This window comes from Micromys minutus, assembly GCF_963924665.1.
Source record: "Micromys minutus genome assembly, chromosome: 10".
Classification (NCBI taxonomy): Eukaryota; Metazoa; Chordata; class Mammalia; order Rodentia; family Muridae; genus Micromys; species Micromys minutus.
The window spans coordinates 51442696-51470442 of NC_137979.1; the positions used below are offsets into that span (position 1 = coordinate 51442696).

Sequence of the window (27747 nt, forward strand, 5' to 3'; positions counted from 1 at the left end):
GTTTAGCATACTTATTCAAGGTCTTGGCTCGATTCCACAGCACCATCACAAACCTTTCCCTTGAAAAACAGAATAACATAAACAAAACTTCCGTGTAATATAAAGAATGATTAAAGGGTGATTTATTTCCTTTATAGAGACACTTACAGAGCAAATAGTAATTTTTTTTTTCTCTTCCTAGGAAGTATTTTCTCCTAATTTATCTTCCTTAAAACTAATTTAAAAAATCTTTTCCCGTTGAAGGCCAACTGTGATTTGAGACGACAGATAGATGAACAGCAAAAGATGCTAGAGAAATACAAGGAGCGATTAAATAGATGTGTCACCATGAGCAAGAAGCTCCTTATAGAAAAGGTCAGTGATGATGAACCTGAAATGTCTATCCTGAGGTATTCTAATCTGCATCATTTTCTTAAACATTTTTATTTTGTACACAGTGTTCTGCCTGCATATATGCCTGCACACCAGAAGAAGGTGTCAGATACCTTCCATGGTTGTGAGGCTCCATGTGGTTGCTGGAAATGACCTTTGGAAGAGCAGTCAGTGCTCTCAGCCTCAGCCATCTCTAGCCCATGTTAACACTTTCTTAACTGAGATAGACATATTTGAATGTAGAATTTCTGAGGAATAAAGTTCTTATGACAGATGTAGAGTTTTTCCTTGCTTGTACACCAGACCAAGGTTCCCCAGGTGATAATATGATCGTGCTTTCTAGCTGTTCATTGCTTTGAGTATAGGTTTGACAGCTTGTCTCTGTTGAGTTTATTTTAGGTGTTGGATGCCTCCTTCTTCCCTTTTTCCTTCTATACTTTCTCTCCCCTTATGAGATGATATAACTTATTAACAGTATTCTCCTTGATAATACTATAATTATCAGTTTGTAAAAAATGCTGATTACCTTTTGTTTTTGTTCCTTTTACTCCAGTCAAAACAAGAGAAGATGGCATGCAGAGATAAGAGCATGCAGGACCGATTGCGATTAGGCCACTTTACTACTGTCCGGCATGGAGCCTCTTTTACTGAACAGTGGACAGATGGTTATGCTTTCCAAAACCTCATCAAGTAAGTCAACTGTCAGGATTATGTAGGGGAATTTTAAATGTATTTGGATTTTTAAAGTTTTCTGTAATTACAGTCAGTAAAAAATGTAGGATTGGGTTGGAGAGATGGCTCAGCGGTTAAGAGCACTGACTGCTCTTCCAGAGGTCCTGAGTTCAATTCCCAGCAACCACATGGTGGCTCACAACCATCTGTAATGAGATCTGATGCCCTCTTCTGGTGTGTCTGAAGACAGTTATAGTGTACTTATATATGATAAATAAATAATTTTTTTAAAAATGTAGGATTGTCAGGCAGTAGTGACTCATGCCTTTAATCTCAACACTTGGGGACAGATACAGGAAAGCAGATCTCTAGTTCCAAGCCAGTCTGGGCTTTAAAGCAAATTCAGGCCAACCCAGTTTACATGATGAAAACTCCTGTCTCAAAAACAAAAGAGACAAATTCTGTCTGTCTCTCTCTCTCTCTCTCTCTCTCTCTCTCTCTCTCTCTCTCTCTCTCTCTCTCTCTCTCTCTCTGTGTGTGTGTGTGTGTGTGTGTGTGTGTGTGTGTGTGTGTATCTTGAGTTGTATATCTAATACTACTTTAGCTTATTTATTTTGATTTGTTAGATCAGTTTCATCTAAGACTGGAAGATATATGGAGACATATTTTTATTACTAATAATTTACTTATTTCCTATACTGAAGATTGAAATTAGGGCCTCATGTAAGGTAGGCAAGCACTCTACTATTTAGCTAAATTAACTGCATTTTTAATCAGAACACACTCTCTAATTTTTGACCTCCAGATCACAGTTAGAACTTAGATTCTCTTTCCCATTTTTCTTTGTTGAAATAGGCTGTTTAATATGAATTGGAGAACATATTATTATTTTTTAGTACAATGAACCATCAAAGATTGAGTCTTGAAAGAAAAGCACAAATATTGATGTTTTTTATAATAATGCTTATGAAGCTTAGTTCAAGAATTATTTTGCTTTGCAAATGTACCAAATATGTGTGTGTGTGTGTTTTTTTTAAAGATTATTTTATGTATATGACTACACTGTAGCTGTCTTCAGACACACCAGAAGAGGGCATCAGATCCCATTACAGATGGTTGTGAGCCACCATGTGGTTGCTGGGAATTGAACTCGGGACCTTTGGAAGAGCAGCCAGTGCTCTTAACCTCTGAGCCATCTCTCCACAGCACCCATGTTTTTTTTTTTTTTTTTTTTTTTAATAAGAAAAGGCTGTCACATCAGAAAGTATCCTGAAAGTTAAAGCAGAGTAGCATCTTTTCTATGAGTGAGGCATACCTGTGTAGCTGAAGTACTAAGGCTGTCATACCAAGGCATGCCGTCCCATGGCACCTTGGCCAAGAAATGCAAATTGCCCATTCTTTATTCATAAGTATGGGGTGAGAGGGTATTGCTACTCAAATCTCCACTAGTGTAGCCTCAGCTGTTTAATGTACTCAGACTGAATCTAAGGTAGGATAGTTGGCAACTAAGATTTGTAACAAGATTGTCTGTCTAAAAAAAATCTTTAGTCTCCTGGGCAGTGGTGGTGCACATCTTTTAATCCCAATACTTGGGAGTCGGAGGCAGATGGATCTCTGTGAGTTCAAGGCCAACCTTATATATAGAGCAAGTTCCTGGGCAGCCAGAGCTACACAGAAACCCTATCTTGAAAAACAAAAACAAACAAAAGAAACTTCTTAGCTAAACTGCACTGTACAATATGTATATAGTTTCAGCATTATGTATTATGGTAATTAACAGAGTTAAGATTGCCAGGCACTCAGGATTTCTGATAGGATGGGCATTTCATACCAACTTTTCCTAATATAATGCAGACTTGATTTTCTTAGCTATTAAATGGGAATCTAAAAATTGTTCCTTTCAAGTCTGTAAGATCCTAGCAGATATTTATCCACTTTTCCTCACCTTTCAGTCATAACTAGTTCCTTAAAGTACAGAGTCTTTCCAAAAACACTCCCACTGATTGTTTGGCTCTGACACCCTTAAGGCTAAATACAAATCTCTGTTCTTTGAAGCATGCTTAGCACTCATGAAGTCTGTTAGACATGCAGGTGAAATTGTTTACATGAATTCCACAGCAATGGAATTTATTTACCTTCTTGCCTTATTCTTTATCTTTCTAGGCAACAAGAAAGGATAAATTCACAGAGAGAAGAGATAGAAAGGCAACGGAAAATGTTAGCAAAGCGGAAACCCCCTGCCATGGGTCAGGCCCCTCCTGCAACCAATGAGCAGAAACAGCGGAAAAGCAAGACCAATGGAGCTGAAAATGAAACGTATGTTCTTGGTGCTATAAAATTAAATACCCCTTTTTCCCAATACAGGTACCTTGTTCAATATCTGCAGAAACATCTCTGAAGAGGTCCTTGGGGTTTAAAGATTTATTTTTATACACTTTAATGGATTCATTCAACTCAAAAGCTGATTCATAGCCTTGCTCTTTATTCAGAAAATTTGAAGTGAGAGAGAAAAGTAGTTACTTCTGGACAACATATATCTTTTTTGCCTGTTGATAATAAATACATTAGCAATCATTTTCACTTATGTGTAGCTCTAGGTTAGGATAAATTGATTTTATGGGAATTGATATTGTCTTATGGAGTGATTTGGCTAATATTTTAGAATGCTCTTTATTGGCTAATAGTACTCGGCTAACATAAACTTAGAAGTAAGCCTAGAGGGGCTGAAGAAAACTCCATGGTTAAGAGCACCAGCTACTGGGTCAGGGCTCTCTTCCCAGCTCCCTCATGGCAGCTGACAATTGTCTGTAACTCTAGTTCCAGAGGATCTGGTTCCCTCTTCTTACCTCTGAGGGCACTAGGCATATTCATAGTGCACAGACATACAAGTAGTTTAAACATCCATATATATAATGTAAAAAGTCTTTAAAAAGAAGAGTAAGGCAAGAAAAAAGTAGTTGTTATTTTAATAAAAGAATACTTCATGATGGGCAGGTGATTCACACCTTTAATCCCAGCAGTTAGGAGGCAAAGGTAGGTGGATCTCTCTGAGTTTAAGGCTAGCCTGGTCTATGGAGTGAGTTCCAGGATAGCTAGGGCTACACAGAGAAACCCTGCCTCCAACCTCCTCCCACCCCCCCACCCCCCTTCAAAAAGGAAAATTTTATAAGACAACTCTTGACCTTATGACCATTTTTCCCACCTTCTATCCCCTTACCCCCATACCCCACACCTCGTTCTGGAAACTTGTGGAAAATACTAATATGGCACTTCTCAACTTGTGGGTTGTGACCTCTTTGGGGTTGTAATACCCTTTTACGGGTCACCTAAGACTATGAAAAACATAGATATTTACATTATGATTCGTAACAATGGAAAAATTATAGTTATGAAATAGCAACAAAAATAATTTTATTGTTGGGGTCACCACAGCATGAGGAACTGTGGTTGAACCACAGCTCTAGTTTCTTGAAGTATGTCCATCTTTTTCCTGTCAGTCAACAGTTATTTCATAGCCATCATACACAAGAGATTGAAAGTCCTTCTCTCTTCTTTTGTCTTTAGTTGAAAGTAAATTTCTTGTCCAAAATTAGGACAGACAGACAGATGGAAACACACACACAGTACTATGTACACAAACATTAAAAATTCAAAAGGCGCTTATTATTTTGCTTTTTTAATGTTTGTATATAAATATACAAAAACACATTAGCCTATAATCTATGCCAGGTATACTACCTAAACTACAACTGTGTTAACAAGTTCAGGAACTGCATCTTTTTTTATTCCACTGAGGAAGATGCTTAACTCCAATCCTCACCCCATGTATACCCAATGTGTTAGGAAGTCTTACCTTTGACATGTGGTTGGTAAGTCTATGTTAAGATGCCTATTTTATGCCATGCCCTGTTCTGGAATGCAGATCTTAAAGGAAACAACCCCAGTTTTAGGAGTTCATAATTTACACAGGGGAGACAACACCTAAAGGAGCCAAAATTCCAATTTAGTGATTAAAGTGTCTGTGGTGAACTAAGTTTGAGAATCACTTTTGCTAATGTAACAGTATTTTAAAGCCAGTATATTTTGTATCAGAAACTCCAAGCATTATATATATTGAAGATTCTCTAGACATGCCAAGTCATTGTTTTCTTTTGTGAGTTCTGTGGTGATATGCAGAGGGGTCTACCCTCCAGTATTACTTGAAAAGTACTTAATACTGGTGCATAAAACTATTGGCTTAAAAATGATAAAAGGTGTAGAGTGTGTGCATGCATGCCACAAATACACACCACCAAACAGTAATTAGATTTAATCTAGACCAGTAATATGTTCATGAGTGGTTTTACCAGATGGAGTCTGTAAAATCCAAGCTGGGGGACATTCAGTCCACTTCTTAATTATAGGATCTGTGACTTGGTTCCTCTGTCTACCAGAAGCCAACACAGGCCTCTGGTGTCAGTTAGATTATCCCTTCCTGATGTGGAATCTGTTAAAGGCATGGAGACATTTTAAGTTCTTAGCTGTCTTTTCTCTCTCTTCCTCTTCTCCTCCCCCTCCCTCTCCTCCTCCTCTTTCTCCTCCCCCTGCCCCTTCTCCTCCTCCTCTTTCTCTTCCCCCTCCCTCTCCCTTTTCATCCCCTCTTCCTCCTCCCTCTCACCCTCCTCTTATTCCTCTTTCTCCTCCCTCTTCCCTCTCCCTCTCATCCTAGTCCTACTACTCTTCCTTCCCCCTCCTCCTTCCCCTCCTCCCTCCCACTCCTCCTTTTTCCTCCCCTCCTCCCTACATCTCTCCCCTTCTCATTGGAATGAGCTGAAGTAGCAGATACAGGTGTTTCTGCAGCTGTGGACTAATGCAGCCCTAGTGCTTATGATGTTACTTTTTTACCCTCATCTTTTCTGTTAGTTTAGTCAGATGTTGTTTTTAGCCCTTTATGTGAGAGTGGATAGCTGTATCCTCTTTTGTCCTGGTGATTTAGTATTCATGTAAATAGTGACACTTAAACCTTTGAAGGAGATGACTGTGGGGAAGGTAAAAATGGAGAGAATTTACTTTTTATTCTTAGAAGGATGTGTGCTTGGAATAGGTGGAACTGAAAATGAGAGCTTGTCCATCACGTTGGCCCTTCTTCTGTGCTAACGTTCTATTACTTAGTCACAGCCTGGTGTTAGGTAGGTGTTACGACTTAATGTAACATGTCACTGAACATTTTGTGAATAATGTAAAAATATAGCTTACATGCTTTTTTTTCTCAAATTTTTGAGTCTTCTTTACATCTCATCTGAAATTAAGAGTTTTCTTTTGATCATAGGACTTCAAAATAACCTGGTCTTTAGTCATTTTAAACTCAAAAACTATATATACCCTAGTAGCATATTTAAGTATTTCTGTTCAAGTAAGCACATTACTATTTCACAGAATTTACTGAAATTGCTACCATTGTTTTCCAGGTTAACCTTAGCCGAATACCATGAACAAGAGGAAATCTTCAAACTTAGATTAGGTCATCTTAAGAAAGTAAGTATGATGGGTAACTTTTTAAAGAAATGTAATTTCCACTTTACATTTGATACAGAAATTATTTGATCATTTGGACAAATGTAATTAATTGCAGCTTTGTGTGCTGCAGGAGTTCTGCATTGCTGCAGTCACTGCCATACCTTGTTGTCTAATGGCTATTTTCAAGTCAGTGCAAAAGCAATTAAGTGAGCTTGTTTTACCCAGTGACATGTCAGTAGAAAATGTGTCTATTTTACAGAGCTGCCCACATGACTGTCCTTAAAGTAGAAACTAAATATACAGGACTAATATGTCTGAAATGGATATTAGCAGCTTTTTTTTTTTTTTTTTTTTTTTTTTTTTTTTTTTTTTTTTTTTGCCTAAAATAACTAGAGAAAATTCACTGTACCATCAGTATTCTAATACTTAAAAGAATTTGTTGGTGATATTCACTGAATTTTTCAATTAAAAAGAATTTTCTTATTGAAGGTCATGGACATAGTGTCTGTTTTTGTTTTTTTGAGAGTTTTATGACACAGCCCAACCTGGCCTAGAACTCACCATCCTCTTGTCGCTGCTTTGTAAATAACAGGATTAAAGGAATGTGTCAGTGTATTTTACTTAGAATTTTCATGCAGTTGATATGAGGCATTTTTGTTGTTGACCTGTCTTATGTATGAGTACCTGTGTGTGTGTGTGTGTGTGTGTGTGTGTGTGTGTGTGTGTGTGTGTGTGTGTGTGTGTGTGTTTTAGAGATTGAACCCAAGACTTTAACAGGTATGTAGTATAAAGTGTGTTGTTGTTGTTGTTGGGATGGGATGTGTGTGTGTGCTGGAAATTGAACCCAAGGCTTTAAAGATGTTGATAAGTGCTTAACTACATCTCTAGCCCCAAGATATCATAAATGTAATTTTTCTTTCCCTCCCTTTCTTCCTTTCAAAAGCTTTTAAATACAGCAGCCCAGGTGCATGAGAAATGGCTTAGCTCTTAAGAAAGATTGTTGTTCTTTTAGAGGTTTGCGTTTGGTTCCCAGCATGTCTGGCTACTTGTAACTAACTGCTGTAACTTCAGCTCCAAGTATTTGACGTTTTTTTCTGTCCCCTGCTATTGTCTGCACACATGGCATACACACACACACACACACACATACACACATACACACACACACACACGTAAGTAATTTATTTATTTATATATATATAAGTATAAATGATATTTATGATGATTGACCAAGCTAGCTCAGTCAACAGGTTCTCTAGGGCATTAATGAAGATTTAAAAAAATGAGTAAATAAATAAATAAGACATTTAGACAACACTGTAGCATGACCAAGCCAGTTCTGAGCCTGAAGGCAAGCTTAATTTTTTATTATGACAAAGATATGGTCAGTTCTTAATGCATAAACAAAGTAGTCAAGGAACAAGCAGAGCAGAAATCAAGGCAATAAACAAAGTTTATTTGGTCATTATGTTTATGGGTTTATTAGTATAATGCAGATACAAGGAACACAGTACATTCCTCTGCTGTATTTGCCTTGAACCTACATCATTGTCCCAGCCTGATATCAAATTCCTGCCAAATTTCTAGAAGCAACCTCAAAAGCTCTCCAAAAGTGATGGTAACCAACATTAGTTTTTGTATAACACAGGCACACACACACACATAGATCTTAGATATTAAGTTATCGAAATTTAAGGTATCAAGTACATTTGATATCCAAAAGAATGAAACCAGATAATAAGCCTGAATTTTGTAAGGTTTTTGCAAAAGCCTGCATGGGTGCCTCAAGCATTCATGGGAAGTTATCAGTGGTTGTGTCTGAGGAGTCAACAATCAATGCAGAGTATCTTCTGTTAGTTTTTACAAGTCCTTATGCTTAAATGAAAAGGTAAAGTTCACTAGATTCTGAACTCTTTTCTTTTTTCCTTTTCAGGAGGAAGCAGAAATCCAGGCAGAGCTGGAAAGGCTAGAAAGGGTTCGAAATCTACATATCAGGGAATTAAAAAGGATACATAATGAAGATAATTCACAGTAAGCAACTTGGGTCATAATGAGCTGGAAATTGCTGAGTATTTTATGTCATGTATGGTCTAGAACTGTGCTCTTACTTTTTTTCCCCCAAATAAGTATATTTAGTTTCTTTTTAGGATATAATTTTGTGAATATAATTTCAATCTTTGTATTAAGAAGTAATGTTACATATGTGTGCACATAGCATTTTATATAAGTAGAGTTTCTGTGAGGGTGGATGGGGTTTGCAGCATTTGAAGATATAACTGTGGATCCTTGGGAGATGGAAACCCAGCCACAGTGTAGGTGCTATAGAAAGAGTTAGGTGAGTTCACATCCATTTTCCGAGTAGGTAAGACTTAACAAACTTAAATTTACCACATTAATTATAGATTCACACTCTTCTTTGTTTATAAGCCATTTCTATGACTAAAATTAGGGAAAAGTAGCTTATAAGTGGGAAATTTTTTTTATCACTGATTAGTTCTTCCTCATTTATTTCTGACCATGTTTGTTTGTTTGTTTGTTTGTTTGTTTGTTTGACCAGTGTGACCCATGGACCATATTCTCCCTAGCATCATTTACTGTGAATTTTCTATACCAGGAAGGAGTTCAAGTGCCTTTCTGGCCTCACACTTAATCCTCATGACAGCCCCATAATCTTGAATACATCAGTCAGGAAACAAGTTTAGAGAAATGAAGTTAATTGAACAGGAGCCCAAATTAAGAGTTCAATTTAGGTCTACTTAGTTTAAATTTCCATAATAATATTATCTCTTCCCCACAGGCACAGTGCTTTCTTAAATTCAGAATAAAGGAATTTTAGCCTTAATATAGATACTGTTTATAGTTGTCTTTATACTTTAGGTTTTGAGATAGGGTCTTACTGGGTAGCCCTTGAGCTTTCTATCATTTTCTGCCTGCCTCTAGAGTCTGGGATTATAGTGCATGCACTACAAGAAGAGTCTGTTTTGGGAATACACTGTATCCTAGACTTACCTAAAAGAAAAATTAAATTGGATTAGTTGGCACAGACCTATCTATATGTATTCCAAACATTCAGGAGGGTTAAGGCAGAGTGTGATGAAACCCTGTCTCAAAAACAGCCAAGGTGGGGCATGATGGTGTACATCCGTTACCCCAACACACTCAGTGGGCTGCTGCAGAAGAACTGGGGAGATCCAGTCCAGAGTAAGCCCTGTCTCCTAAAGACTCAATTAGACAGGTATGGCAGCACACAACTTAGTCTCAGTATTCAGGAACTAGAGTCAGGTGGATCACTGAGTTCAAAGCCAACTTGACCTACATAGTGAGTTCCAGGCAATCCAGGGCTACATAGTAAGACCCTAGAAAGAGGGAGGGTGGGAGGAAGGAAGAGGGAAAGATATGAATTCATTTAGAACACAAGGAATACTTGAATTTTAAGGCAATATAAAAATATCTTGAAGTTTTATATAATTTTAAAATAATGAGAAAAAGGAGGCTGATCAAAATCAGCCACAAGTTTAGGTGTAGCTACTGAGACAAGAATCAGTATCTGGCTTTAATGGCTTTTACTGCTTCTTATAAGTGTGATGTTCCTTTCAGCTGTGTGACCTTGTACTCATAGTTCACTATGATGATGTCACTTGTCAAACTCTCAGTAGTGGCTACAATGAGATGTTTATTTAAAGTTGGAGATAATACAGGAATGTTGGAATATGAAAAACTAGTCTTTGACCTCAGGATATTATGTGTTCCATTTCCACAGGTTTAAAGACCATCCAACACTAAATGACAGATATTTGTTGTTACATCTTTTGGGTAGAGGAGGTTTCAGTGAAGTTTACAAGGTAAGTACAAACAACTGGGTACAGCTGGATACAAATTTGTGGAAATTTTCAATATTGAGAACTGTGTTGATTAAGATCTTTAGGAAAATTGCTTCCAACAAACTTCTGTGACCACAAAAGACAGGATTTCCCCTTCTATTCCAGCTGGCTTGTAAATCATGTAGCTCTAACATTCACAATTCTCCTGCCTCAGCCTCCTAAATGTTGGGATTCTAATTATGAGCTTCAGTGCCTGCTTTTTACTGTTTTAAGGTAGGAAAATCAGATAAAATAAGAGGAAGCAGTCCTGATTATAAGTTACGTTGAATTTTATCGTGCATTCATCCTTGTTCAGAGTGAATGTATGTGTTCACTTTAGTCTTACATTTTTTTGGACAAGGGTTGGAGAGATGGCTCAGTGGTTAAGAGCACTGACTGCTCTTCCAGAGGTCCTGAGTTCAATTCCCAGCTCACAACCATCTGTAATGGGATCTGATTCCTTCTTCTGGTGTGTCTGAAGACAGCTACAGTGTACTATATGTTAAATTATATCTTTAGAATTTTTTTTGAAATTGTGTGTGTGTGTGTGTGTGTGTGTGTGTGTGTGTGTGTGTGTGTGTGTGTAGACATCTATAGATGTTCATGGAGTTCTCTGAGGACTACACCTAAAATTCTTTTTCCACCATAACATATGAGTTCCCAAGATTGAACTCAGGTTCTTGTTGGCTTCAAATTGTTTCTTATATGGAAGCTTAGCTTTCTGCTGTAGAGAAGTCTTATCCAGAGTGCTGAGCACTACATTTTTTTTAAAAAGATTTATTTATTTTATATATGTGAGTACACTGTAGCTGTCTTCAGACACACTGGAAGTCATTAGATCTCATTACAGATGGTTGTGAGCCACCATGTTGTTGCTGGGAATTAAACTCAGGACCTCTGGAAGAGCAGTCAGTGCTGTTAACTGCTGAGCCATCTCTCTGGTCTGGAGTTCTGCATTTTGAAAGGCTATCTTTATTTAGTGCTTTCTTAGGGCCCACAGAGTAACAACCACTGCATCTGCAGCTTGATTTTCACAAGTATGTGAGGCAGCCAATTATAAATGTCTTCAAATCCACATTGTGTTCACCAACAAATTATCTACATATTTTTCATGCTTGGTTATAAAATGCAAAATTATGTGATTTTATAGTTGTGGAATCCTGTTTTGTAAGGTATAGAGATGTTGTCTCTGCTGTTACGATTTATGTTTATTCAAAAGGTCATGGTTGATAAGTCTGAGTAAAACAAATGTCTGCTTCAGGTAGAAGCAATAAGCACTTTTATTTCTTTCACCTTTGTGAAGTCATAGGGGTTAAGCGAGTGCCTCATTGGGTGTGCTGGGCGTACATTCTGTCACTCGACTATAACCTCAGACGGTTTTCCCTTTTTAAAAGATTGACTTTTTATTTACTTTTTTCTTTATTTAAAACAATATTTTCATGTTAAGAGTACTTTCCAAGCTGCACATAATGTATGTGTGGTACCTGTGGAGGCCAGAAGAGGTTGTCAGACTCCTTGTTCCAGTTATAGATGGTGGTAGAAATCAAACCTGGGGCCTCTGGAAGAGCAGTCAGTGCTGTTAGCCAAGGAGCCATCTGTCCAGCATCTTGAATATTAACTTTTATGTATTTATTGGTCTTTGGAGCCCAGATTTGTCTTGAATTTTTAGTCTTCCTACCTTGGCCTCCTGTGTGTTGAGATTACAGGTGTGCATGCTGGAACCAGGTTAAATGTTAGGTTTTGTGGGGTTTTTGTATTTTGTTTTTATGATACACGTATGCAATTTACCTTTTTATCTTTTTTTCCCCCTGTTTTTATGATGTTTTCACCCTATAGCCCAGACTGGCTCTAAATTCACTGTGTAATTCAGACTGTCCCCAAGTGTTGGTAATTCTCCTGCCTCAGCCTTCCAAGTACACTACCACATATACCTGCTTTAATCATTTTTAAGTGTATATCAGCAGCATTAAGTGCATCCACATTGTATTACCGTTAGCATTATGTACCCTGGCTGTGCCTTTAGGGCAGTGCTGATTTGATTTTAGTGTAGTATTTATACTTACACTTCTAAAGTCCGTGCTGGGAAGTCTAACAGACTCATGCTCATCTTTTGTTTGCAAATAACATAGTTGAACTTTGATGAAATAGTTTTATCCTAGCTTCTTAGAAAGGGTTGTGACCAGGGAGGGCATTGCTAGTGTATTGAAAGCTATGTACCTGACTTATTCAGATCACCTGTGTAGTAACCATCAAACATTTAAAAACAGTCATTGCCTTGACCAATTCTTGTTACTAGGCTTGAGACTTTTCCATCCTTGTGAAGGGTCCATGCTAACCTCTCCTTTTTATAAACACTGTTCTTCTCACAGATAAGTTCTGTTCCGGATTTTCTATACCTTTTGTTGCATTTGATAATCATTAGTGCTTTCACAGACTAGGTGCAATATAACCTAGTTTTTAATATCTTGAAGTGTTTTTTTTAGAGTAAAGCTATGATGGTGTATGCTTCAGAGTGTTAGAAAAATTGTTCCTCTTCTCTGAAGGTTTTTATCCTATAAACTATACCCACTTTGCCCTAGCCTGGCAAGACCTTTGTTTTATAAACAGCCCTGTTTTACACATTAGTCTCCTAGAGATGCAGTGGTAAGACTTGTGGAACACTGACCACCTCCGTTCCCTGGAGTATGGTGTACACTTGTGTCTGTGTGCACAGATAGCCCAGCACTGACCAGTACTGGGCCCACTGAGCTACTGTTTTTCAGGAAAGCCCATCCCTGTGTGCCACTACTGGGATAAAGATGTGGATTTTATGCAGTTCGTAGTCCTGGCACCAAATGTAAGGCTAGGCGTTTTTGTTTTGTTTGTTTCTGTTCTTATTTTAGAAAAGACAACACACTGAATTATGGGATACTTTTGTGAATGGTCATACCAATGATCATATCCAGCTGTGTTGTTTTCTATAGGAAACAGTCAGTATGTGTGTGTCCCAGGATTTCAAAAGGAAGGAAACAGTGTTGATCCATGAGAGTTTTCCAGGCTAGTTGAGGGGTGAGAGACAACCTCAGGAAGAAAGGTCCCCTAGGTCAGGAGGGATGACATCCAGAGAGAGTGAGCATTGTTGGGAGCAAGTGTGAGAGCATGGGGTGGGTTTCAGCTTGTGGTGTTTGCTTGAGTTTGTCCTCTAAATCCCATGGTGCCAGTGAGTCTGGAGACTTCTAAGTTATCTAATCACAATTTTCAAGAAGATGGTTGCAACACTGGTGCAAGTGCATGGCGTGTCGTCATTTGCTGCTGCTTCATTTAATAATGTATTTTTGACTTTGTGTTGGTTGATTTGTTAAATAGAAACTTAAAATGAGTTCCCTGTAATTCTTGTTAGTATTTATGTAGAACATAATTTATTCCTTTTTTTTAAATAGGCGTTTGATCTAACGGAGCAAAGATATGTAGCTGTGAAAATTCACCAGTTAAATAAAAACTGGAGAGATGAGAAAAAGGAGAATTACCACAAGTAAGTGTTGCTGAAGTGTCTGATGATATTAATGATAGCCAGGGTGTGTGCATTGTGAAAGTGCTTTGGATGAATCATTGTCAGTTTTCTTTAATCTTCCTACTGTCCCAACAAAAAGAATATCCATGTCTTACTAATGATAAAACTGTTACAGAACCTGAGACCATTAGAAGCTGAGTTTAAACACAGCCATCCCTTAATCAGGAGCCTGTGCTTCTAACTCCCTTCTGTTGTTTCTAAGGACAGCTACAGTAAACCAGGCCCCAGAAACCATTGTTTGTGTGTAGAAAACTGAGGAGACAGTGGGGCTTGGAAGGATGGAGTCTTAGTGTGCCTCAGTGGCCCATGCTTGACTTGAGCCCCTTAGTACTGTGTTCTTTCTTCCTTTGGCCTGTCCGTTTGCATATCTCAAATGTCTTGTAGTGTTCTACTTCCTGTGGTTGCCTCTCATCAGAGTGCCAGTAAAATGGCAGTCATTTTCTGTCCTTGGTATTGAGGAACTAAAGGGTGGTTTCCTTGGAATGAATAGTTACTACATATGTAGCTGTGGATTTCATTGTTCCACTAATGTCAGGTTTTGTCATATTCCCTCCTGAGCTTCTAAACACTGGAATTCATGGCTCATTTGTTTTAGAATCTCCAGACCTAATTTGCTATTACATTCCCCACTGAGCAGTTTTGTCTCCTTGTGATAGATACAAATATTGAGTGAGGCAGGTCCTGTCTCTGAAAGGAAGAAACAAGCCCCTTTGTTAGTAACAAATTTGATAGTAACAAATGCTTTTGGTTACAGAAATAGCCCGGGCCTTGGTGTTTTTTGGTGGTGGTGGTGGTGGTGGTGGTTTGGTTTTTCTCGTAAGACTTTGGAGGAGAAAAAAATAGTAGTATTTCAAAGTATTATGGGAAAATCAGGTATTTTCTCAGCTGACAGTTCTTCATGCCTCATCTGGGACAAGTCTTGCTTTAGACCTGTTGTACACCAGGGACCTGGAAAATCTTTCTGTTTTCTACCACACTCATTGGTAGCAGAACTCAGCACTGCATGAGAGAAGCAGGCCTTAGGCAGAGGTAGGGCAAGGGATGACAAATACCTTGTGTACTATGCCCATTGTGCACAAGCTCACATAACAAGCAGCTGTAGTCCAGATGTTCCTGAGAAGCCAGATACATTATTAAGAGTGCACTCTACTTCGGTGGCTTGACATTGGGAATATATGGCATGCAGCAGTGAATGCCAGGGTCACTTCAGAGAAGGAAACCACATGTTCTGTTGTATTGAAACTTGCAAGAATGGTTAATAGTGTTGATCTAAGGAAATGTATCTCTCTACAAATGCCCTTTAGATATCTTTGGAAACTGTTCTGTAGCTTACCTGTCATTCACTACTGTAAAACAGTTGTTTCTAGGGACCAAGTCAACCTTGAAACATAATTTCTGTGCTGGGACTTGTACATATTTTGTAAAGTCATAGACTGGGCTCTAGCTTTTTGACTGACCTTAAGAGCACTGTGACACTGTGTACCAGTGTGACTGCAGACTTCCTCCTTGATACAGTTGGCAAGCAGGTTGAGCCTCAGTGATTAGAGATTGAGGTGTTCTGTTTCATTTTTAGTTTTAATTCTTTGAGACAGGGTCTCATGGTGTAGACTACATTAGCCTTAAACTTAAGCAATTCTTCTCTTGCCTTTGTCTCCTCTTAGTGGTAGAATTTTAGACATGTGCTACCATACCCAGCCATGGTTTTCTTTCTTTCATTTCTACTGGAATTAGATCAAATGAAGTGGCTGGAGAGATGGCTCAGTAGTTCCTGAGCACTGTCTATTTCAGAGATCCTAAGTTCAGTTCCCATCTGTTACTTCATTTCCAGGGCACCTGACACTTTGTCCTGGCCTACAAGGACGGACGGGGACACACACACACACACACACACACACACAGAGAGAGAGAGAGAGAGAGAGAGAGAGAGAGAGAGAGAGAGAGAATTTTGTTCATACATAAAAATAAATCAGAGAGAAAGAAATAGCCTGATAGACACTTTGTCCTTCTAACTAGAACTGTGTGTAGTACCTTCTTACTGTTTCATCTTGGGGATTGGGGATTTTGTGGCACCTGAGATTGTCAGGGGCCATTTCTGAGTTGATATATTGGAAAAGGGGTGTTCTTATGACTTCCAGCCTTGCCTGGGAAGAAATCTTCAACGCTTCCACATTTGATTTTAAATAAGTGATAGGAAATCCTGCTTTGAACTTTATAAATAATAAGTTGGGGCTGGAGAGACAGCTCATCAGTTAAGACACTTGTTGCTCTGGCAGAGGACCTGAGTGTATTTCCTAGCATCCACATGGTGCTTACAAACTATTTGTCACTCTAGTTCAATAAGTAAATCTGTTTTTAAAAAATGGGTGAATTGGTTAAGTATCATTAACTTCTCTGAACTTGACTTGGTCAAGCACACAATAGATTTTGAAGAATGCTTTGGTAATTTAGCATTAGATTAAAACTGAAAATCTTCTGCTTCCATCTTCCAAGTAGAGATTATAAGCACACAACATCCATCACACCTATTCTTTCCCTTCTATAAGCAAAATTTAAACTTGGTATATTACTCTTGCAGTATGAAAGTGACAGATTACTCAAATTAAAATTGAGTAAAGTGTGGGTGATGCACAACTGGGGTGGTGGTGTGTGGTGTATGGTATATGTGTGGATGTGCATAGCTAGTCACTGTCCACCTCAGGGTTCTGTTTTTTAATTTAAAAAAATTTAATTATGATTGTGTAGGTTTACATGTACACATTTAACGTGCATGTGAAATATCAGAAAACAGACCTTGGTCGTCATTTTTCTCCAACCATGTATGTTCCAGAGACAGAACTCAAATTATCACATACCAAGTTTTTGTGTGTGTGTGTGTGTGTGTGTGTGTGTGTGTGTGTGTGTTGAGCCATTTCACCTTATTTCTTTAAGACAGGGTATCTCAATGTATTTGGAGTTTGCCATTTTGGATAAGTGTCTTGGCCAGTAAACCCCCAGATCTGCTTGTCTTAATTCCCCAAACACAGAGGCTCTGGTGTTGCTGTGTCCAACTTTTTACATGGTACAGGGGTCCTGAGTAACAAACACTTTACCCACTTCATTCTCTATTCCTCCCTGCACCATTTCTTTAATTTTCTAATACATAACAAAAAGTCTAAATGGGGAAAATTACATATTAAGCAGTTTTAATGAGTAAAACTAATTTATATCTATTGCTGTATGTATTTAAATTATCCTGGGCTGGAAAGATTGCTCAATGGTCAAGACTACTGTCTGCTCTTTTCAAGAAGTCCTGAGTTCAGTTTCTAGCAACCACAGGCTCACAACCATATATACTGAGATCTGATGCCCTCTTCTGTCATGCAGGTATACATGTAGATAGAGCACTTTTATATAGAAAATTTAAAAAATAGTTTATATCCAAATTTATAAGTTCTTATATAATAGCCTTTAATTTTTCTAATATAAAAAAAAGCAAGCATTCCACAAATCTGTTTACATCATTCTATAAGAAGAAAACAGGATACATTTTGGTGTGTAAATTTCTCTTGCTTTAATCTATTAGATGCTAACTGGAATGTTGATTGGTAGGAATACAAGTCAGTCATGCCTTGCTGGAGAAGGACAAAGCAATAGCCTGAGAGCCTGGCAGGGACTGTGTTAGGCTTGCTGTTTTAGGCAGTCCTGTAGTTAGTGAGGACATCGGTGTAAATTGTTTGACATTGGATCTCATTCTGTAGCCCAGCTGACTTTGAACGCATACCATTCCTCCTACCTTAGTGTCCTAAATGCTGCTGCTACTGGGTATGCTACCATACCTGGCTTAAATAATTAAAAAGTTGAATGACACTTTATTTCATTCTTAACTTTGTCTGCCATTTGTTTTCCTTTGTTTTCTGTATATTTATGGTGAAAATGGTCTATAATTTGAAATGTACAAAAGTTCCTCAAAGGGGCATGTAATTATAGTCTAGTCAGAAGTTTGCTTAACCAGTAGTGACTTGGAACAGTGATCTCTTTAGGCCATAGAGTTGCAAGTTGTTGCTGTTTTTTTGTTCGTAATTTTATTTTGTCAAAGGTAATATTGCACTGAATCCTAAGTAAAACTATTTTGGTGAAATGGGGTTTTGAGCCAAGGCTGAGTATGCTCAGTACCCACAGGAATACTTCCCTAGATTTCCCACTCAGTGATAAAGAAGCCAGAGTCTAGGGAGCCAGGTCCTCTGTTCCTCAGTGTGTGTCTGCTGCTCTGCTGCCTTAGTATGCGCCTGTCATTCTTGTATAGTACATATGAAGTATTAGAAGTGAAACTTAGAGTAGCATCTTGGCATTAACTCCAAAGTCCATTAGGGAAAACCTTTAATAATTACTTGGAGACTTCTGTTCCTGCTTCATTTTCCCAATTTTTAAATTTAATTTTTTTCAAAGTTACGAGTTTTTGGTGTACTTTTTGATATATTGGAACATACCTGCTTCAGAAACCATCACTTTTTAAATTTATTTAATAGAAAATTTCTCTTTTCTGACTTCTGCTTTAAACAAAACATCTCAAATGGTGCTAAGTTGCTTAAAGCAGTTTCTAGTTACTGTCTATAAATAAGAACTACTTTTAAAACCTTTTGATAAATGTATGATGTAAATGTGTGTGTGTGTGTGTGTGTGTGTGTGTGTGTGTGTGTGTGTGTGTGTGTGTGACTCTGACTCTGTCTATACATGCAGGTATGCCTCTTACTCTGTGTGCAAGTATATACGTCCACATGTAAAGGACAGCTTTATATGTTCCCCAGGAGCTATCACTCTGGTTTCCTGAGACAGGGTCTCTCCTTTGACTTCATAAAATAGGCTAGACTGAAGGACCACTGAGCCCCAGGGACCCACCTTTTTCTGTTTCCCTAACACTGGGATCATAAACCTTGGACCCAACTGTCTTGAGCTCTTGGAAGACAAGTAATTTGTTGACTAAGCCATCTCCTCTGGCCCCTGCTCACTTTTTCAAAATACTTTGTGTGGCTGGTACATATCTCACATATATAATACACATTGCTTATAGTTTTATTATTTAAATTAGAAAAGTATGTTTCAAAGCTTCTTTAATTACATTTATTTTACTTGTTAGGAGTATGTGTGTGTGTGTCACTCTGTAGGTCAAAGGACAAGTTGTGGAAATCAGTTCTCTCCTTCCACAGTGTGGGTTTCTGGAATTGAATTCAGGTCACCAGGTTTGGCAGCAAGACTCTTACTCACAGAGTATCTAGTGGCTGCAAAAAAAAAAAAAAAAGTTTGCTCAGCTTCAAGTGAAGCCATTTGTGGTGATTTGTACTTATAATTGCAGCACTTAGGAGATAGAAGCTAATTTCAGTAATCACCTTTCATTACTCTTCCACCTTATTTTATGAGATAGGGTCTCAGTGAGACCCAGAACTTGTGGTTTAAGGATTCTCTGTGTTCATCTTCCAAGGCTGGTATGCAGATGGGCTGCTATGCCCACTCAGCATTTACAGAGGTGCTGGGGTCCATGTTCCCTGTGCTTGCATAGCAAGCAAGCACTTAGCCAATACACCATTTCCCCAGTCTCTGGACATCTTCAGAAGAGAAGACTAATTTTTAGTATTGGGGATTAGTATAAAAGAGGCGTAGTTGTCACAGAAGAGTTGGCATTCATTCATTTAAGAAATATTTGAGAGCTGGAGAGATGGCTCAGTGGTTAAGAGCATTGACTGCCCTTTCAGAGGTCCTGAGTTCAATTCCCAGCAACCACATGGCAGCTTACAACTATCTGTAATGGGATATGTTGCCCTCTTCTGGTGTGTGTCTGAAGACAGCTACAGTGTACTCAAATATAATAAGTAAAAAAAAAAAAAAAAAAAAATCTAAAAGAAGTTTTTGTTTTTTTAAGTAAGAAATATTTGAGCACCTACTATTTTCTCAGTGACTAGAAAGATTAGTGAGAATAGATTGAGGAAAGAGTAATTAGATGAGATGACTAGGTGTATCTAAATGGAACATGTGGGAGTGGGGGTGCTAGAAAAGTTACAGGGAATCCTAACAACAAGCAGGCCAAGTGCTTCCTTTTATACTTCTGATGTGTTTACAGGCATGCATGTAGGGAATACCGGATTCACAAAGAACTGGATCATCCCAGAATAGTGAAGCTGTATGATTACTTTTCACTGGACACTGACTCGTAAGTCCTACTCCCTTTTCCGTTACCTTATTTTCTTGATGTATTGAATACTTTGGAACAGAGCTTAAATACTCTCTAAGTAAATTAAATTTGTTAATTTACATTCAAACAATTATAACAATTCAAATTTGGATCAGCCAGACATCTCTTGACTAAAGAATGAGAGCACTTATATGCTAGGAAAGACTGGCTTGACAGAGATAAGGTGACTGTCAGTATCTGTGGCATAAATATTTTCATTATGTCCAATATTAAGATACCAACTTAAAAAATTAGAAAATTTTCTATATCATATGATTCATCCATCACAATTGAATGGGTTTTCATGTGTGTCATAGATCTATATGGCCATTATCTAAGATCATTTTAGACATTTTCACTCTCAGAAGAAACCTGAACCTTTTTACTATCACTTCTGTTTTATTCTGTTTAAGAAGACATTGCTGTCTTGTCACCTTTAGAAGTCATGTTGTGGACAGTTTCACATGTAGAATCATGTCGTATGTGGTCCTTTGTAACTGGTTTACTTCAGTTAGCATGGTGATTATCCATCTATGTGTGTGTTTGTTGTACTTAGGTATTCATCCTTTGTATAGGCAGATTTATCACACTTCTTAGTCTTACATACAGTTATCTAGTCAGCTCACAATGTTCCTGAAAGTGTAGCAGTCAGTCCTTAGGAACTGGTTCAAGTTGGTGCTGTTATGCCACCAGCAGGCCTAGTGATAGTGAGCATAGACAGTTGAAGAGAATCTCAGCCCCACTCTAGAGACTGACGAACCAGCAAGCCTTAAGTATAACTGTGTCCTGTGACCCTAAAGCAGGAAGGTTTATGTGACAAAAGTAAGGATAGCTCAGTGCTTCAGGTTGCAGTACAGGTTCCTAGGCAATAGGATTTTAGAATTCGGAGGGATCTTACGGTTCAGCCTTCATCAGAAAAACAAAATTATTTGTGTGAGATCTTTGGTCTTCTTGATAATCCTGTGTATAGCAATATACAGGTCAGTAAGCTACAGAGCCTTTGGGTTTATTCGGGGTTTAAAGATATTTCAATGTTTGGAAACTTTTTGTTGCAGTTAGGCCTGAGTCAGGAGAACATAAACGATACCTTAGATCTGGCCTGTAGATGTTACCTCAGACTCCTAAGGATGTCCAGAAGTTTGGTCTGTCCACCGGAAGCTCTCTCAAGACAAGCAGCCCATGTATAGACATATATCTAAGAAAAAGAGTCTGACTCAGTTTAGCATCTCAGATAAGAATAAGCATTTTGGATAGGCTCTAAGAGCATTAGCATGCCTTTTAGGTGTCATAAAAAGTGTGGTTTATTGTTTAGTCCTGAGATTCTCCAAGTGTGTGTTTGTAGTCAGTTGCAGTATGGCCGGATGTTCAGCTTATAGCTGCTCACTACTTCCCTTCCTCTCTCTGCATTGGGAGCATCTCTGGTAAGCTTTATCAGTGGATGCTCAGCTGGGTTCAGCCAGTGGGTATGCACATAGCTCTGGTTTCCATAGTGACCTGACTTGTACCACCTTTGGTCTCTGACCCTGTAGCTTTAGAGTGCTAACAGCTTCCTGCTGTAACTGGTCACCAGGTGCCTTACTGGACAGTTTGTCCCCTTAGATCTTCAGCCTGAGAATCAAAGCCTCTCTGTCTTAAATATTCAAGTGGTTTTTATTTCTTGGTTTAGTCCTAATTGATAAACCATAACCTAAAAAGATTTCTTAAAATAGTATTTCTCTCTCAGGAATATTCAAATAGTACAAGGAAACATACATCAATGTGAATACTTGGGGAGATAGATGAATTATTTGTAATGCCAACAGTGGTGTGCGATTTTAAATGGGGGATGAATGATATATTGGCATAAATATAAGTAAAAGAATCCATACCATATGGGACACATTTGTGTAGCCTTTTGCCACACAGTATACAACCAGTTCTTGAGACCTGGACAGAACTTAGACTCTTCCTTAGAGTATGCACTCAGTTATATTGACACTCACAAGGACAATTGTGTGCTTGGTCACTATATAATAATGGGCATGTGCCATGGGTATGCAAAGGAGAACTGCTATAAGAGGGTGGTTAGCTCACACATAGTTCTTGTCGGTGTCTTAGGGGAAGGAAGTATGCCATAATCAACTTTTGCACAGTTGATGCCAATATGGAGATTACGGAAGCTCAACTCTAAGAGAGCAAGAACCTTCTATGAGCTGTCTGGCAGCTGATATGGACTAGAAGAGTGTTCTAGGAACAAAGAAGAAAGGAATGGAAGCTGAGAGTGGTTTAGATCATTTTAATCTGCTTTTTACTCCACTGTTAAATGCTGGTTTTTGTGCCTTCAGGTTTTGTACAGTATTAGAATACTGTGAAGGAAATGATCTGGACTTCTACCTAAAGCAGCACAAATTAATGTCGGAGAAAGAAGCCCGATCCATTATTATGCAGATTGTGAATGCTTTAAAGTACTTAAATGAAATAAAACCTCCTATCATACACTATGACCTCAAACCAGGTATGGCTAATTCTCAGGAGATATTATTAAGTGTCTTAAGTGACTTTTAAGTTTAACTTTGACAGGAACGATAAGACCTAACACTATATCACTATAGATGCCTGGGTAGGTGTGGGAAGAAAGGAGTCCTGGGCTGCCTAGTGCTGGGAGTGGGTGGGTGGGGGGTGAGTTAGATTAAATTCTCTGGAGAAACAATGCCTTTGTGTGCTGAACCAGGAAAAATGAATGCTGTCATTTAGAACAACTGTTTTGGCAAGTTCCATTTTGTTTTTTTTCCCATTACTCATAGTATGCAGCAGTTTGTCTCAGGTCTCCCTGATAAAGTACACATATGCCTCATTTCCTTAAGACCCAAGCAGTTTTTATCTTTTTAAATTATTGTTTAGCTTTGTAGGCATCAGGAAAAGGCAAGAAACTTTTTATCCTTTACTTTTTATTTTTGTTAACTGGCTTTTTGTCTGTTTTAATGTGTATGCTTGTCACCTTTTATGTGGAGCTAGTGGCTTGGCTTTGCTCTTCTACTGGCTGTGACTTTCCATCTCAGTCACACTGTTCTATCTCTAAAGTCTGGACAATTTTCTGTTTTATGGCCTATAGGTGGCGCTGTGGTACCAATTTTGATTCCCAAGAATGCTTTCTTTATATCTCTCCCACCCCCATCTTCTTGGAATTGCTGTTTTACGCATGCTAGCATAGAGAGCACACCAAGTGAGATTTTTCCACCATTTTTGTTTGTTTGTTTCCTTTTTTTTAAAAATTACCTATACAAGTGATATTTTACTTTTCCAAGTAATTTTTCTTTCCAATGCCCAGCGTGGATTTTGGAACATTAAACAGGCAATTCTAAGAAAATAGAAATTTCTAGTGGTCACAAAAGATTATCCCAGTTAGAATTAGACTGTTTCATTCCAAATATTTAGAGTTCATTTGTTTCTTTTCTGTGTATCTTTTCTCTTAATAAAGAAGTCTCTTTTTATTCATAAAGGTTTTTATCTTTTTAGGTAATATACTTTTAGTAAATGGTACAGCTTGTGGAGAGATAAAAATTACAGATTTTGGTCTTTCCAAGATCATGGATGATGATAGCTACAATTCAGTGGATGGTATGGAGCTAACATCACAAGGTGCTGGTACTTATTGGTAGGTATCCAGGAAGTCTGCCAAATTGGATGGTGGGGATGTGGCTCTGCTGTACTGACTCATTAGTGATTAACAGTTAATTCTGTGCAGTCTGCTAAGACAGAAATACAGTCTTTTTAGCAGTTTGACTTTCTATATCAATGTCTTTTCTATTTTCTTTTTGTTCTTGAAAATCCTTGAGAGAGTACTTGTGTAGTCTGGCCCTTGGAGATGTGTGTTTATTACACAGTGCTGACTGTACAAGCTAGCAGGTTGCTTAGTTTCCCCCCTTCCCAAAAAAATGGCCCTGAATTTTTTCAGGTAGTTCAGGTAGAAGCCTCTCCTTGTGTTAATCGGATGAGGGATTTGTTTCTAAGATGAATTGTCAAGTCAAGGAATTGTGAAAATCAGGATAGGGCTAAAACAAACAAAACAAAAACCACAAATCTATAGTATTCCATGAAATCTCCACACGAGAGAGCACGCACAGTTGAGCAGAATTATATTTGTGTCTGCTGGCATGTCCTAAAGGGTTTGAGGCTCCTTCCTACTGAGCCCCGTCACCCTTCTCCCAGTCCCCTGACCCCATCCATCTCTGCCTCACAATTCTATGAGCACTCCTTTCTGCTATTGGCTTTTCACTATTACTTATGAGCACCATAAAGCATACCTATGCCTGGAGCATGTAATTTTGAGACTGATTTTATGATTTTTATCCTCTTCTGAGGTGGTTAGACAAAGCTTCTTAGTACATGGGAGGTAAGTAGCATGCTGTTGTATCCCAGCCTGAGAAGAATTCTTTCTAGTAATGAGGGGCTCTAGTGGAAGCAGATGAAAGAGCATACCATTAAAAACATGTGGGATGAACCCTGTTCTCCTAACTGGTCCTGCTGATTGTTAGGTGGACAGAGAACTGCTTTTCTGTTTATCTATTTATGTTTGTGAAAATGGTACCTATAGTCAAGAGTCAGTTTCTAAGTTAAAGCTTTGAAATTCTAGGCTTAAAATAGAAGTTACATTTATAGTGTTTATTCATTATGGGGGATATTGTGGGTTAGTGTGCCTGTCACTAAGGGACACAAAAACTCACTTCTGGGAAAGAGGTTTGTACCTCTACTGTATGAGTTCACTGGGACATGCACCTAAGTTTTGTACTTGTTAGCTCCCCCCACTTCATGTTTAAAATAGCTATTAAAAGTAATAAAATATGCCATATATAGCAGTACACACTTTAATCCCAACACTGGGAGGTAGATGCAGGTAGATTTCTATGAGTATAAGGCCAGCCTGGTTTAAATAGTGAGTTCCAGGTTATCCAGGTATACAATGAGACCCTGTGACCCTATCTCATTGCTGCCTCATGCTATTTTTGCCAGTTTATTAAAAAATAAAAATATCAGCAACAAATATTGAAGTAAAAATCATATAATGCTTTGCCCCAAAGTAACTTATTAGATAATGTAAAAAGTTATGTATATGAGCAGAGATGGAAACTGGGTGATAGGTACTTGGTTGTTTATTTGGGTGTTCTATTTAAGTATATTTGAGTATTTTTCCATAATGAAAAATAAGATAGAGGGTTTCTGAACTAGCTGTGATGGCATACACATTTAATCTAGCACTCAGGAGGCAGAGGTAGATGGGTCTAAATGAATTTGAGGCCAGCCTTGTCTACATAATGAGTTTTAGGACACCCAGTGCTGTGTAGAAAGATCCTTCCTATAAAGAAACAAATAAATGAATTTAAGTAAATAAAAGAAGGTTTCTGGGATTGTTAAATTTTGTAACATTGTCATAATCACTGACCTCAATATATTATCTTTTATGATGATGACCCAGGGAGATAAAAACAAGCTGAGGGTGGGAAGGCTTACAATATTTTAAATAACTGTGGGTTTTAACTATTTATTCCAGAATTCTACAATTGATTAAGATAAATGAGCTGGGAGACTAGAGAGATGACTTAGCGGGTCAGACTATTTTTCAGTACAAGCATGAGGACCTGAGTTAGGATTTTAGCACTCAAAAAAAAAAAAAAAAAAAAAAAACACAAAACATGTTCATATGTCTGCAAATCCCTAGCACTGTGAGGGGCAGAGATGGGAGAATTACTAGGATGTGGCTCCAGGTTCACTGAGAGATCCTGTTTTAGGGGAATAGATGATAGCCAGTATGGTAGTACAGGCCTTTAATCCTAACCCTCAAGGCAGAAGCAGTGATCTCCATGCCAGTCTGGTCTACATAGCCAGTTCCAGGTCAGACACAGCTACATTACCATGATGGAGCAGGATACTTGACTGTCTTCTCACATGTACAAGTGTGCACACCTGCATAGGTTTGTGAATGTACCATATACTCTGGCAATATGCAAGACGAGTGAGTAGGGCAAGGTGGTGCATACCTTTAATAACAGCCCTCAGAAGGCTGAGGCAGGAGGATTGAAGCAAGTGTTTCATGGTGAGTTCAAGAGCAGCATCGCTACAAAGTGAGACCCTCTCTAGACCAAGCCAGCTCAGTCAGTCAACAGGTTCTCCAGGGCAGGAGCAAAGATTAAAAAGAAAAATGACAATTAGACAACACTGTAGCATGACCTCAGCCAGTTCTGAGGCTGAGGTGGGTTTATTTTTTCCTAGTCTGCTTTTATACAGTTTTAATTACATGCATGTAACAAGGTCAGTTCTAGGTAAAGGAAACAAGACAATAAACACAAATAGTTAAACAACAAGCAAGGCAGTAACCAAAGTCCTGTGATCACTGTTTCTAAGGACTTACCAAAATGACCAAGATATCTGAGCCTATTTCTCTTTCCTTGCCCAAACTCATATTCTTGCCTGAAGCTACTTCTTTATATATGTATCCAAAATGTGTTTATTGGGAAGGTTCCCACTCATCTTGAACCGGGGGCTTTCAGTGCTGCGTCCTCCTGAAGGAGCATCCTTCTCTCAGCCTGGCGTTCCCACCTGTGGGCTGACAGAGGACAGTGGAGCAGCCAACACACAAGACCGTGGTGATTTTACAGCATCCTGGGCATTTCATGTCCATAAATAGGAATTGGGGTTCTGCACCAGGCGCTTTTTCCTGTGTTTCCTCTTTTCCTCTTCCTGAGAGGGATGAAGGAGATCCTTTGCAAGAAGCTTATTCTTGTAGGGAGGTCACCACTGCCGGAAACCTGAAGCCACTTCTTTGTTCTAGTCTAAAATCAGATTCCTGCCTGAGCTTACTGTCCCTGCCCAGTGTCAGATTCCTGCCAAGGGGCACCAAAAGCTCTCTACATCTTTCCTTTTTTATTCCATAAAAACGACTATGTCTGGTTTTGGTTGTTCTGATATGAATGCCTTCCTTACAGGTCATGGAATGTGCATTATCAAAAGCAATGCACTTCTGTCTTAGTTTGGTAAGGCTCTGTGCAGAACTTACTCTCTGATTGCCAGTCTGTTAAATTCATAACTCTGTTGTGGGGATTCATTTTTAGTGTTTTTTTTTATAAATATTTATTTTATGTATATGAGTACACTGTCACTGTCTTCAGACACATCAGAAGAGGGCACAGGACCCCATTACAGATGGTTGTGAGCCACCATGTGGTTGCTGGAAATTGAACTCAGGGCTTCAGGAAGAACAGCCAGTGCTCCTAACTGCTGAGCCACATCTCCAGCCCCTCATTTTTAGTTTTAAGCCGTGTATTTTGGCGGCTAACATTGATGTTGTTAAAGGCAAGCTTTATCACAATGGGCAGGAATAAATGTATTCCCAGATCAAGAAGGGCTACCATGATCAAGCTATAAATGCCATTCTTGAACCTTGACCAAGATGGGAATGCTGACCTCAGGCCATGAATAATTTTATCAGCAATATCCACATCATCAAAGCTCGTCAGAGCAGTGTTCTTTAAATTCATAATCTCAGTATGCAAAGTTAAAACATCTAGAGAAGTGTTAAAATTATGACAAGTATCCTACAAGTGTCTTTAAGCTTTCCCCCC

The 27747-nt window shown here is 38.5% G+C and overlaps 2 protein-coding genes across 11 annotated transcripts in view; one reads left to right on the top strand and one right to left on the bottom strand.

The window, feature by feature from the left end:
• TLK2 (tousled like kinase 2) overlaps positions 1-27747 on the top strand; it is a 93283-nt gene that overhangs the window by 54065 nt on the left and 11471 nt on the right. For 6 of the 10 annotated variants that reach the window (XM_080924352.1, XM_080924343.1, XM_080924347.1 and 3 more), the window contains 11 exons: positions 244-354; positions 926-1062; positions 3208-3360; positions 6492-6558; positions 8474-8571; positions 10301-10382; positions 12237-12287; positions 13820-13911; positions 20042-20131; positions 22477-22646; positions 23648-23786. In XM_080924352.1, coding sequence (XP_080780478.1) covers positions 244-354; positions 926-1062; positions 3208-3360; positions 6492-6558; positions 8474-8571; positions 10301-10382; positions 12237-12287; positions 13820-13911; positions 20042-20131; positions 22477-22646; positions 23648-23786 — 1190 coding nt within the window. The remainder of the gene's footprint in view (positions 1-243; positions 355-925; positions 1063-3207; positions 3361-6491; positions 6559-8473; positions 8572-10300; positions 10383-12236; positions 12288-13819; positions 13912-20041; positions 20132-22476; positions 22647-23647; positions 23787-27747) is intronic. The other 4 variants (XM_080924345.1, XM_080924348.1, XM_080924349.1 and 1 more) reach the window with 1 other exon arrangement.
• On the bottom strand, positions 26673-26807 carry LOC308426635 (small ribosomal subunit protein eS27-like; the record flags this gene model as incomplete). Its single annotated transcript, XM_080924491.1, has 1 exon — positions 26673-26807. One exon carries the CDS (start codon positions 26805-26807, stop codon positions 26673-26675), a length of 135 nt encoding a protein of 44 aa, XP_080780617.1.